The 14,209-nt window shown below is 32.5% G+C and overlaps 1 protein-coding gene across 3 annotated transcripts in view; it reads left to right on the top strand.

Annotated features, from left to right (window-relative positions):
• LOC134257628 (uncharacterized) overlaps positions 1–14,209 on the top strand; it is a 107,361-nt gene that overhangs the window by 37,615 nt on the left and 55,537 nt on the right. For all 3 annotated transcript variants that reach the window (XM_062740214.1, XM_062740215.1, XM_062740217.1), the window contains exons 6-7: positions 3,261–3,330; positions 5,060–5,162. In XM_062740214.1, the coding sequence (XP_062596198.1) occupies positions 3,261–3,330; positions 5,060–5,162 (173 nt within the window). The remainder of the gene's footprint in view (positions 1–3,260; positions 3,331–5,059; positions 5,163–14,209) is intronic.

The following is a 14,209-nucleotide window of genomic DNA, read 5'->3' as shown; positions in this document are numbered from 1 at the left end:
TTGTGGCTTTTTTTTACAATCTAAGAATAGCAGTAGTGTACCACAAAAAACATCATGCAAGAAAATCTGTCAGAAAATTTTAATGCAAATTAAACTGTCCATATGCAGAAAGAAGTTAATCTAGGTTGAGATCCATATCAGAATTTGAAGAACAGAAAAAGATTGTATCCAAAGCGTCTTTTAGCTGTTCCTCCTAAAGTAGAAATTAAAGAGAAATCTTAAACTTCCCTTCTGCATATAATCAAGAGAATTATATTTCATTTGAAGTCAGCTATTTGTATCATCGGGATTTTCTGCATGAAATTCAAACCATTTTAAAGTAATTGAAAAGAATGTGTATTGAAGATTTCACAAAATGTTTCAGCTCAGGGCAAAAGAAAATAGCTTTACAAAAAATATGACAACACCATGATAAAAATGCATACAATTTGCTCAATTACCCGTTTTCCTCTTCAGTGCAGAGATTAAGTAGCATTAATGTATGTAAACCCAGGCTTTCCTCGCGATTCTCTAGACATTAAAAGCAAATCAGAAACCTTGTAGTTAAAGACACGGATATGCAATTAGTAGGTCTGTATTGAAAAGCACCCAATTCTCTCCATGCAGATTCTCCTCTTATATGGTCTTTTGATCTGCTGATGAGATAGGTACTGTATTGTCAATCCACCTCTAACAGAATTACTGCCGGTCAATTGGTTTTATGTGGTTACGGTCCATTGACTGTCAGTTTTCATGACAATATACGAAATGTCCAATCCTTATGTAAGTTTTTTAAGGTTAATGGGGGGTCAGTGAGTATGGGCAATGAGTTTTTAAGCTGCAGTGTATTGGTGGTATTCATAGACAGATACAGGTCTCATGAGTCTGAGAGTCTTTAGACACTGCTTTTAAATTTGTGGGTTAATGTATATTAATGTATTAAGGATCCTCTGAATTTGATGCATGTCGAATTGTAAGTATGCTTTTTCTCCAGAATATTTTTAGGGGGAACTTGGTTCAATTTCATTCGCTATCACCATGATCATATTTATGGATGGAATATTTAATTCATCATATTAAGAGTTTTTGAGCTTCAAATGCATTTCATTCCATCTATTAATTGCTTTCAACTCTGATAAATAAGTTATTTCAAGACACTGTCTATATACATAGATTAACTAGGATTAACTGAATTCCATGTAATGTAATAAAATTGTCGAGCCATTTCATGTTCATATTTTGAAGAGCACCAAGTTATCTTAGTTATAGAGGAAAATGTTTTACATTATCATGAAATGTATGCAATATACATCTAGGTTAAAGATATGTAAATAATACATTATCAACAGTATTGCGTGTCAAATTGCAACACTAATGATAGTTATTTTGAAGTTAATATTTTTGAGCATTCTTTTGACTTGACAATAACTACATGTAAATATAGAAACGTTCACTCAGTGATGCGTCTAAATGTCAACGAAATTAAGTCTTCAATTTCCACTCAGCAGTTTTCTTATGTTCAAAAGTTATTCCATATGACTGTTAAATAATAATAAAACAATCCAGATGGTGTAGAATTGCTGACCCTTGTTGAATAATGAAACTATATTTACCGTAAAATTTTTTTCTAAAATCAACATAATTGGTCAAAGCATTTGTCTTGTGCCAGGCTCTAGTTATTTGAGACTTAAATGTGTGCTATATTATATGTTATACCAATATAAATTTTGAAGCATTAAAGATAAGCTAAATTGACTGACATACAGAAAAATAAGAATTAGTCCATTAACAGCAATCTCTAAGAAATTTTTCAAATCTAACAATTTAAATTTTACATATCAAAGAATCTGTTCAGTAGAGGTTTATGATAAAAGGTATAAACTTCAAATCAGGCTAAGGTGGCATGTACAAATCACAGTCTGTTTTCTTAAGGGATCACTCAATGAAGTAGCAGGTTTAATCATATAGGATATGTTACATCTTCAGTAAGTTACGTATTAAGGAAACATGGCCTTTACTTATCAAGTAGAGGTCAAGTGCAGGTCAAGCCCCCTCCTGGTCAGTTTAAGGTTGACTGACGCCCTTCAGTGGATTTCAAGGTTGACTGAAGTCCATTAATGGAAACTAATACCCCGTATAGTACAACTGAAGGTGATCTTCAGCATGTTGTGTTTGCTCTTCAAAGTTTTATTACAAAACAATCGTTACCTAATTTAAACAAATTGTACAATGATTCGGATCTTTCTGAGGTCAGAGGTCATGTTGTAAATGGCACCTCTATCACCTGGCTTTATTAGTGATATAATAACTAATTAGTGTAAATATTTAAATTTCTGAAGGGTGTCCTGTAATATAGATATCAAGTCTTGAGAATTAAGGGTCTGGGTCATTATAAAACCTTGTGAAAGGCTCTCCCATTTCTACAGGTGGGCTCTCATTGCAAAACCAAAGTCAATGGGCATGGTTCTATATATTAGAATTCAAACCTTGTTAAACAAATGAATCTTCAATGGATGGGATGTATGTTCAATAGTAGTGCAGTGTTATATATGTTCAAACAATTTACCCAGGTGTGTTGTATAGGACATATTTAATTCACAGTTTAATTATAAAAAAGCATGAATGGCCATGCACCATTGAGGTACGTTGTCTCTATTTTTATAATAATTACTTTTATTCGCTCAGACATTCACATTGAAATTCTATAAAAAATACAAACTGCAGGGTATTTTTAACAAATTGAATGGGAAGAATTGATAAGGTTTATAAAAGTACTTCATTTACGGCAGTGCTCAATTTGAGTGAATGAAAATTTTAGGAAAATTATAAGAGTAGTTCTCACGACAGCATGGGTCTGAGAAGAATTATTGTGAAGGAAGCTATACTTATATATATCTTAAACTGTCGTATCAAAAAAGGAAACAAAGATTGAAAATCTGTTCACCTTTAGATCAATCTGTGTAGTCTTCCTGACCCGGGTTTTTGTACTCTAGAGTGGAAGTTGACTCATTTCATGAGCCTGCTCGAAATCAAGTTTAATGTGTGTAAGAATTAAGAAGTGGAATTAATTCGTGGAGGATTGTAATTGACTCTCTCCCATTCAGACTTTTTTCTGCAGTAGTCTGTTTAAACGCTGGTGCACCTCATTCATTCTGTCTCGTCTCTTTCATAACAACAGAACAGAAAAGTGTAACGTTACCTAATTCGGGGGATTTTTTCTTTGCATTTCTTTCTTTATTATATGTATTTGAGTTTCATTGTGAATTTTAATGCCGTTGTAGGTAGTCTCTTCAGCACTAAGTTGTGGACAGTTTATGAGGAATATTGTAACAACTATCCGAAAACCCGACAGTAAGTATCTATAGCTATCATGGTGAATAATTTTCTTATTTGTAAATTTTTGAGATTTAATTAAATTATGATAAAATTTCTTATATAATAAATAGTAAGTTAAGTTTAATTTTCAGAGATGTTGATAGATTATAGTTGTCACTGTTGAATGCTCACCACAATTGCATTGTGCTGCACAGGTGTGAATGCATTCCTCTGTTAGCAAACTGAATATTTAATTTAAACCTTGAAATGGCTGAAATTATACAAATCTATTGCTTTGTGTTCTTGCTATGGACCGCAAAGTATTCTTAAAATAAATTTGATTCTAAAAGCTCTTACCATAAATTATGATTAATTGAATAAAAAAAAGTCATTTAGAATTGCATCATTCTTTAGACCTTTATATTCTCAAATTAGAAATATATTTTTATATGTATTAAAGAAACAGTATTAAACCATACCAGAGATAATGTGATGTCCTTATTTTATAGTGACAGTTATATTCAGTGAATTAAGTTCTGTATGTTCAGTAACTATAAGTAAAAAGCAATTATACTATATAAGTGGAATTTTCTGCAAGATGAAAATTTCACAAATGCTCACTTAAGAAGCTATTATAAATACAACACAATTTTTAGCGATATTTAATTTTAGTGATCTCAGCACATCGCTAATAATGCCAAAATTAAATACTCGCTAAAAATTCTGCTTCTACATTATATGACAAATATATTTAGAATTTTGCTACTATTAAAATTGTTTACCAGAATATTACCTAAGATGTTTAAATTTTCAATATATAAAAAGAAATTAGTACAAAAAAAAAATGTAGCCTAGGTCTTTGTATGTTACCAAGTGAATTTCTACAGGGTCAGTGACCTTTTGAATTACGGGCTTCAGTGAGCATTATCAGATTATTATATAGATGTCATCACAATATTGACTTCCATTTCTGGGTTGGGAATTGATAAAGTGGTAATTATTAAAGAAAAAAACCTTCACAAATCACTGATTTCACTACGCAGTTATAAGGCAAATTCACACAATCGGGAAAGTTGTGACGAAATCATGATATTTTCACCTTTAACAAAAGAGATTTCTGATTTCACACGCTGAAAAACTTCAATAAGTTGGAGGCCTTATACAGATGATATGTTAAGATGTAAGGACTCGTGAAATGTCTTTTGAGGTTGTGTACCCAGATGTGAGCGGACCACCTAAATATTGACAAATCTCAGCAGTGATAGCAAAACCTTATTGAATGATAAACACGATTTTTCTGGTGTCGAAAGTTATTACTTGTTTGGTAATTTAAATTAAAAAAAATGAATTTTTCTGGAATTTTAGTAAACATTTACAAGGAAAAAAAAAGAAAAAGCAATATTATTTCTTGGTACCTGTCAAAAATATCTATTTTACAGTACATGGTGTTGGAAGAGATAGTTTTCAAATTTATCTATTTTTCTTTTGTGTACAATATTTTCTTCTAATTCTTGCTTTTAAGTAATCTAAGCTGTTGCAGTTCTGCTATCAGTAACAATTTCAACAACATGTTGAAGGCAGTTAAAGAAAAAGGAAGCATGTTACAATAGTGATATCTTCTGCATGCACTAGGATAACTAAATATCTGTATACTGTTGACTCCATCTTTGGGAATGGACCAAGTTTGCTTGTAACTGTAATACTTTAATTCAAGTACCTGCTCCCCAGTTTATAGAAGTATTTGATACGAGTGTCTATTTTGTAGGTTACTGGATGAGAAGTACACCTCGGACGACTCGTTTGTGGACTTTTGTAATCTGAGACGCGGTTCCTCGCCCTACAGTCTAGATACTCTTCTTCACCTACCTGTAAGTCTGACTTTATACCTAACTTTGATAGACCAGAGCTAAAGTAAGGAGTAATTTAATAAAGGTAATCACTTTGTCTGTATTGAGCTGTGTTGTACTGTGGGGTCAGACTTCAGCATCTAGCTACAGTACCCCGAAGTCTGACTGAAACTTGTACACTAGACTGGAGGCATGTATGGTCTACTTTAACAGAAGTAATAACTTTGTCCGTTCTTATTGTGGTTGGAATTTAGCATAGATAGTAAGAAGGAATCTGTATTATGAAGATGTCCCCCACATTAGAGGGATGAGACTTACACACGTCTAGTCTGCATGGATAAGAAATGATGGAATAATTCTTACTGCTGAATTGCATTTTTTTTCTGATATTTCAATTCTATAGTAGAGAAATTAAATTTCACTTAGTGAGCCTTGTGGTTTGTGGTTTGCAGTAAGCTGTGTTATGGTCACAGAGTAACCCAAGAAAGACGCCAAGCAGATTTAGATTTTAAAAAGATTTTACAAATTATAAAAAGGGGTTTAAAGTACCCACCCAAGAACCAAGTTAATAAAAGGAGAGGAGACTATCTTCTGTCAAACGTTTACAAGGCACGGACAGGCCCTGATATATGAGGAGAAATTTGCTTCATGCTTGATCGAGATCAAATGGAAAGATAATATTTTATGATTACAGGATCGCTAATCTGTGGTCGACACAGGAGATGTCTCAGATTTTTTTATGTAAAATAAATTGCTTATCTTTAATTAAGAATGCTCAGAGTATTGTCAGATAGACTTTCACTTAATTTTTCCCTCTCTTTCTTATTTGTGATTATATTACCTATGACAGAATTTAAATTTCTTTATTCTTTTTCTACTTGCAAATGTAGTTTTAACATGAGAATGAATTTGTGCTTATATCTATAAGCGCTATAGTAACATAGTGTTCTGATAATTCAAAATATTTGTCAAGCAGGTAGAAAAATCCTAAACCACAAAATTGTACTTCATGTTTTTCAACATTTTCTCCCAAAATAACATTAACTTGGAGGTGCATGAGCTGAATGGAATATTTTGTTGGAGTTATTTCCCTTGGCTCATTAAGTATTCAGTGAATTGGTGTAGAATTTTAACAATAGACAACAGTAAAGTCATTGTAACTGGCTGTCTAGACCAAATCATAACCTTGATAATGCTCTTCAACACAGATCTTTAAAAAAAATCCTTTCGAATTCGAATTTTAAAAGTTTTCTTTCATATTACATAACATGATTTTAAAAACTTTTGAAAACATAACGTGTGAAAAGACATTGTGTTCTAAGATAGTATCACAGTGTTCATATATTCACAGGGGGTTCGCATTTCCTTTGCAAGAGAATAGAAGTGTAGTGTCTTGTACAAGAAAAGTATATCCTGAAAAACTTTTTAATGCTTCTTGGACAGTTCTTAACCACAGGGATATGACAGTTTCGTCATTAAGAAATGGTAATTTAATTCAAGACTATAGTAGTTTGTGAATAACTAACGAGTAAGTTCAAAAAACAAACCCAGTATAATGATTGATACGTGCACGTTATATTATTTTTGACAATTTTGACACCTGTTTAAATTTTTTATTTTATGCATGTTCACTTGTTTTTGCTTGATTGTCAAGTAGAAAGGAGTATTGTACCCTTCCGTTTTGAAGAGTTCTAGATCTGGAGAAATATTTCCTAATGTCCTGTACATTTCATTCTGGATGTTGGTTTTAGAATTTATGGATTAATTTTTTTTGTTGAAATTTAAATTCGAACGTTTTCATTGTGGAAAATGTTGACCGGAAAAGGTCAAAAAGTACGGAAAAGGATCTTACGTTCTCAATCCTGCGTGGAACCGGTAAGAAGTGTATATTTTCATTCTTATTTTTTGAATGACGTCAAGATATTTATATGATATTTCTTCGTTTATATTATACATACTTCTGAGAGGTATAATGCTATCTAATTGAAATATCTGGCAATGTTTTATTCTAAATTTGACACAGGGTCTTATTTGCCATCAGATAAGCCATGACGAACTTTTAATAACACTTTCTACGGCAGGTGACGGCAGTGTCAGTTGTTTATATTGATATTTATACCTTTAATATCGTAGAAAATAGCGTGTAAACAATCGAGGTCATTAAGTGCATGATCGACCCTCAAAGATGTAATTAATTTCTTCTATTTTGTATATCGCTTTTATTGGATATTTTCTTCTATTCAAGTCTTAAACAACTTTGTTTATATAGTATGTTGCTTCATAGAAAGTCTCCAAATTTTCTCTTTACATTTAGCCAGAGACTAGATGTTTGAAGACTGCATGACAACTCTTTTTGAATTATTTTTCTAAGATGTTGAACTGCAGGGTTAAATAGCATTTTACTTCTAAAAGGACGTTTACTCTCTCATGTTAGTTAGATTTCTCTCCCTATCATGTACAGTCAAGTCTCCTTAATCTGAACTTCTAGGTTCCCTTGCAGATTGTCTAGATTAATGAAGCATCCATATTACTAGATATGGAACTTTTTATAAATTAGAAGGCATAAATTTTTGTTTCCTTTAATAATGAAGCATCCAAAATATTGACTTCTGTATTATCAAGGTAATTAATTCTAGAAATTTGGAACCAATGCTTTCAATAAAGCAGCACTTCTGCAACTTGAATTTCTTTATCTTATGACATATTCTTTGCTATCAGTCTGTCTCACATGCTGACTTTATAAGTCATCTTTATAATTCAGTTTTGAATTGTTCTTTTTATGAATATTTAGTTTAATTGACAGCTCATCACAGATTCTTCCAAGACTCTCCCATTGTAATTTATATAGATCTATACAAACAATTCTCAGACTGTGTCCAATGAAATGTTGATTGATGGAGCTGAACACTCTTTAGATCCTGAATGAAATTTTGCCAGTCATGTTGGGGAACAAGTTTAATTAATTGTTTGTACTTTAATGATGAACGAGGAAAAGAGTATAGGTGTGTTCTGTTTGTTTTATGAAAAGATTTCATTCTTGAAATTAGCTTAATATAATCTGGACCCTCCCAAAAAATTGTATAAACATGCATATGAATATCATCTTGTGCATGTCAGTTTCTTTTTATTTGATGAATTAAAACCGTGCAGAAGATGCCCATAAAATAAACATTGACATAAACTTGTCTGTATACATATACAAACATTTAGGAGGTTGGAGGTTAAAATTCCTTCCTGTATGATTAGAGTATTGTTAAAAAACTCTTCAAGAAAATAAAATATTTCAATAGGAATTTTAATGACAGAGTTCTTTGGACAATCACCATTTAATATCCTGAGATAGGTGAGATATGGTCCTTGATAATCCTACTTGTCCACTGATCAAAATCAGGTCATAATGACCACGTTCAGCCAGGAAGAAGACCGCAGTACTTTTACGTGATCTAGGTGTTGTCAGATGTTCTATATTTTTCTGTGGGGGTGACCTTTCTGTTGAACTTTGTTCTTTCGTAAGATTATATTGGTCAAAAGAGCATCTTCTCAGCTGGAATTTATCTTTATTCCTGAAAGAGTAAATATTTAGCCAAGTTTTTCTAAAAAATAAATTTGTCATATTTCCTTTTGATATCTTTAGAAGGAGTAGTCTATATCTCTTATTTTTGAAATTTTTAAAATTTTCCTTTGATAAAAAGCGGTTTAGTCCCCATCAGAAGCTGAAGGCAAGTGTTATGTTTACGTAAAATATCACATCTCGTCGTACATTTCAAGTATATGCTGTCTGATACCTGTGTCAGTTACCTATCTTATGTAAACAAAGGTGTCCCCCAGATTAACTTACGAGGGTGATCCCGGAATTTCGCAGGGAGTCGGAACAACAATACCACGGCACATCAAGCAGCATTTCCAGAGAGGGATGGATTTCAGTTGTTTGTTTATTCTGGGTCAATCTCTGACGTGATATTGCTCGGGGGGTCGGATTATCTCACGCGGCTCCTTCGCTGTGCCTGTCTCTTCGCAGCTTCAGCCATATTTTACCCACATTCTTTTGCGGGTAGATGATCTTCTTATCTTGACCATGAAGTAATTTGGATATGAAGAAAAAAATCACAGCAATGTCCGCAGGGATCGTTTTATTTAAAGCTATAGATGTGTATGGACCATTGTTATGAAAGACATTCCACGAAAATGGGTTATATAAATCAAAGAATTGAAGAGGTCTAGCTAAATTTATGAAATTTAAAGGTTTTTGTACATTTTACTAAGTAAATTTCTTTTCCTGCTACAATTAACTCTTTCCTGGGGTTGTGAATTTTTTAAAAGCATTTATTGCATCTGCATCTATAGAACTCATAATAAAAAGGAGGAATATATATAATGGCATATAAAGCCTTGAATGGTTAGATATCTATGTACGTTCTAAAACTTGATGTTTAATTCTCTTACCTGAATCATCAGAATTGAATAATTTATGAAAATTAGCAGAATGATAAAGAATGCTCATAAATATGTATGTCACAGTTTTCTTTTGCATATATGTTCAGCATGGTTGACTTGAACATATCTTTTTAAAATGCCTCTTTGACATCGTTGTTTTCAATGCCAGGAAAACTACACGCAGCAGTTGAAAGTTACAAAGGGCAGCCATTTCTGTCAACACAGGCACATTTGACTAGTGCCCAGCTGTGATTTAGAAAAAATCAAACTCCCTTAATATTCCATAAAAAATAATCAATTTTTCAATATCATTGTCCCTTGATTGCAAAATTTAAATTCTGTGCAAATATTCAAATGTGCAGAATTCTGTTGATGCAGTATTTTAGGAATGTTTTCAAGATATAAATTAATAGAAATTTGACCTTTTTTAAGATTTGAATATCAGTCCCACATGTATATAAAGGTATTTAAATTTGAGGTTTGTGAAATAATTCTTATGAATTAGGAAAAAAGAGGAGAAAATATGTTCCTAATCCCTGGATTAAATAGACATTAAAATCGACTAAAAAATATGATAATTTGGCACACACACATTGATTGTTAAGAGAAAATATTTTTCATGCTATTTGGTTTCAATTTTTATATTTTTATTATAAGTGAAGAAAGTGGGGTCAAAAACCCTCTTCTATCCTATCCCATCTTTCCTACAGCCCTCCCCTTGAGAGATGTGTTTTCATTATAAATAACATGTTGTATATTTTGAAACATTGGATATTAAAAACTAATAGAGACTAAAAAACCTATGTCCCCTTAATAGAAGTGCATAAAAAGGGGAGGGCATTAATCTGTCTTTCTTTATGTCTGCATCTAATCTTTGCTAACTGACCTTAAATAAGGTCAAGGTCAATGCTTTTCTTAAGGTCACGAGCAAACATATTTGTCAAAGGTGAAAATAAGGTCAACCTTCTAAGAATTTACTACCACTTGTACAGATGGATGAGACAAGAATGTTCTAAAAACTATTTGGGGATTTGATAAATCAGCTTAGCTTATCCAGATATAGATTTATACCAACATTTCTCAAAGATAAATTTCGGAAAGATGAGTATCTGCTACTAAGTTCGTTTGATTTTGGGTGCAGATGTTGGCCAATACCAAAAAGTGTCCTCAATTTTGTGTTAAAGTAAGTTTTCAATATTTTCCATACAGCTAATATTTCATGGTAAAGGCTTGTGCCTCAGAAATGATAAGTGTCAAAATAGATAGATGAACATTTTGGATATAAGTTTATGGGGTCGTGCTCTTGGGAAATTGGAGGGAAATCTCTAACATTAACAATAATATATTACCTTGGCCTTATAGTTTTCCAAAACAAGTTATGATTAATTACACAAAACTATTCCCAAACAACATGTCAGGATGGGGCATATAAATATACCGAGTCCTTTACTGGTGTCACTGGCTGCCAGAACCATTTATTCCAACCTAATGTGGCCTTCGAATGGCCTATTCATGCAGCAAGTCTCTGACAGCTTCGATGGGTCAGTACCCAGGGTGCTTAGCTCAAGCATTCTGGTATTTAATTGGTAGAACAAAATGTCTTTCCTGTTAACTGCAATGAAAAGAAATGTCTTTGACCTCAACGCTGCTTTCATAAGTGTCCGTAATATTAACCATGAGTGGAATGTAGTTTGTAACTAAAGTAAATTCAGGCAAAGGAAATGTTAGTTTTAAAGATAAAATTTTTTTTATATTTGTTTCCATTTTTAATGATTTCAATTTAGGGTTTTTAATCTCTATTTATTCAATTTGGGAACTATCTGAATTGCAATTAAAAACTTGTACCCACAATACAACAATCTTGATCGAACTTGATGAAAACTCTAACTATTTCATTAAGATGTATTTATTTATTTTTATTACAAAAAAATTATCTAACATTTTTCACATTTTTAATATCTGCTGCTAAAGCTTCAAATGATATTTATTTTGCATCAAAATCCACTTTAAATGCACTGGGTTAATAGAACTTTTAATTCAGTGGGACCTGCACATTTACTACAATTTATCTTTAATGCACTTGAAAAGGAACTTTGGTCATGACTCTGCATACCAATAAAACATTGGGCGTTCCCTTGATTCGGGGTGGGATGCGTGCATAGATAAATATGTATGGCTATGACTCTTAGTTTTAAATTACTGGTCCATTACAATAAAATGTAAATGAAGGTGACAGCTAGATTATGAATGAAATTTCACATAAACCGTTCAGATGTGTCATTCTCTCTCTCTGAAGAGCTATGTTGTGTCCACTCTTGTCGCAGTTCTCTGGCAGATAGATGACATTTTGATAAAACTGTCTCCTTCAAATTTTAAAGCTCTTTTGAAGTTTGGGTAAAGTTTTGTATACAGACAGCAGGTTTTAAACTAACTGTAAACAAGTGTATTTGGTGTTGAGAATCAACTTTTGGCACATTGGGATATTCCAGTGCTTTTGTCTTACTTAGGGTAAAAAGTATTGATCACAAAAAATCACCAGAAGCTCCACATTCCTGAAGATATTCTTTAACTTAATTTTTTACATATTTGTTTTCTTCCCAGTCCTCTGATTAAGTTTATATTTTACAAGTCTTTTTCAGCAACAATTTATATGTTACTTACAAAACAAACATTGGCCAATAAATATTCATTCTAAGACTATAACAAATGTGTACCTTCCATGCATGTTACATGTAACTCATTTCCAGCACTTGAGGAAGTATCATTGAAATAAAGGGGATGTATGCAGACCCCCCCCCCCCCCTTTTGACATTTTGGTAAAAAGGGAGAGGTCTGTTTTTCATTTTTTTTTCAATGAATACATTGTATTTGAGCTAATAAGTACACAACATTAATTCTTCTGTATTTAGTTCTATTACCTGAAAAATTCTCTTGAGTTCTGACACCTATATTTTAATTGACACTAATTACATTTACACTTTTACTCATTAAGTAGAGCTAGTGTTCCTCTCCTAAAGGTGCTGGCTTAAACCTTAGACTTCAAATTGCTTACACAGGTGAAAATGTTAGGAGTCGATTAAGTCCTGAAGAACAGCTTATTGTGCACTTAAATTTTGTTTGTGCATGTTTTTAGACAGGTAAATTGAATAATTATTGGGTTTGGTACCCAGTGACTTGCGACACCTCTGCTCGTGAACATACAACCTATCTGGTTTAGATTTATGTTAGGAATGCAACCATCAGGAATTTAAATTCAGGTTCGCATTGCAAAGATATGCACCAAAAGGAGTTGCAATTTTTAAATGTGAAAAAAATTAACAATTTTCCATGCATGTACTTGTCAACAACAACAAAAATCTTTAGAAAGAGATTTTGACACGAGTTGTAATCTGTAATTTGCATGGTATAGTCACTGACTAAATGAAAGGTGTGGTCGGAATGTTTTCTTCAAGATAAAGAAAACATATGTTTAACAGTGTAAATAATTTTCGTAGGTATATGACCTTCCAATATTTTAATTTCAATTTTTAATGGGTTTTGTAAGACAAAGTATGGATAAGGATTTAAGGCTGAAGTTTACTGCTATGACAAACATCTTTTCAGGTTGTTTCATGTTGACTTTTGTGTCGCTTCTCATTCTAGCACTCTTGAGTTTAACAAGATTGATTCAGTTTCTATATCTAATAAAGCTTCAATTTTAAATCACTGGCCCCAAATAATAATTCATGTGATAAGCATCTGGATATTAAATCTTTTGGGGACAAGTAGCCAGTATAAATTCTTTATCTGTATTTCTCATCAGCGAACTTCAAGTAGCCATTTATAAGTGTGTTTTGGGGGATTACACACTCCCTTAAATCATCCAACATTAGAAATATAAGGAGCTCTTCTCAGGTCATAATTGGAGAAGTATTGTGTCCAAGAGCATCTTTGGAATTCAATATGGCAGGTGTGAGGATTTTAATGATTTGGAAACATTGATTTACCATTTCTTTCTAAAATTCATTTTTTTCACCCTTTCAATTCCATATACAGTGGACCCTCATTTATCCGGACGCTTTGGTTCCCAGTCAATTTGTCCGGATATGTGAAGCATCCGGATATCTGAATCACCAGTTAAACAAGACAAAATAACATTTAAAAATTTCGTTCCGATGAAAAATCGTCCGATACTGCATCCGGATATCTGAAGGTCCACTGTATATAGCAAATATGCATGCCCATCCCCCTTGTATTAGTCCTCTGGTAAATGTGAACCGATTGCATTGCACAGGATAAGTACTATTTGCATATATGCATTGAAATGTGACAAAAAAAAATTTCTGCCGCTGTGTATTCGAAAAATATGTAAGCAGTATGGTATGCGTGGGTGTAATTATTATTTTTTTTCTTCTTTTTTCTTTATTTTTCCTCACTCTTTTTCTGCTAAGTTATGTGTTTGCACTTCAGGTGTAAAGTACATTGACTCAAGAAATTGACAAGTAAAGCCTTTGATCTTGCAAAATCGGATGTACAAAAAAGTAATTTACCTTTCAATTTGAAAAAACACAGTTTAATAAGGAACAAAATAAATCACATTTTTTAGGGATCTGATATCGTTAATATGTCACAAAAAGGTCTTTAAATTGCAGTTC

This window comes from Saccostrea cucullata, unplaced genomic scaffold, assembly GCF_032062105.1.
Source record: "Saccostrea cucullata isolate Sc308-1 unplaced genomic scaffold, CSIRO_AGI_Scuc_v1 ctg871, whole genome shotgun sequence".
NCBI lineage: Eukaryota > Metazoa > Mollusca > Bivalvia > Ostreida > Ostreidae > Saccostrea > Saccostrea cuccullata.
Note: the sequence above shows the minus strand (reverse complement) of the source record. Positions and strands in the feature narration are given on the sequence as shown.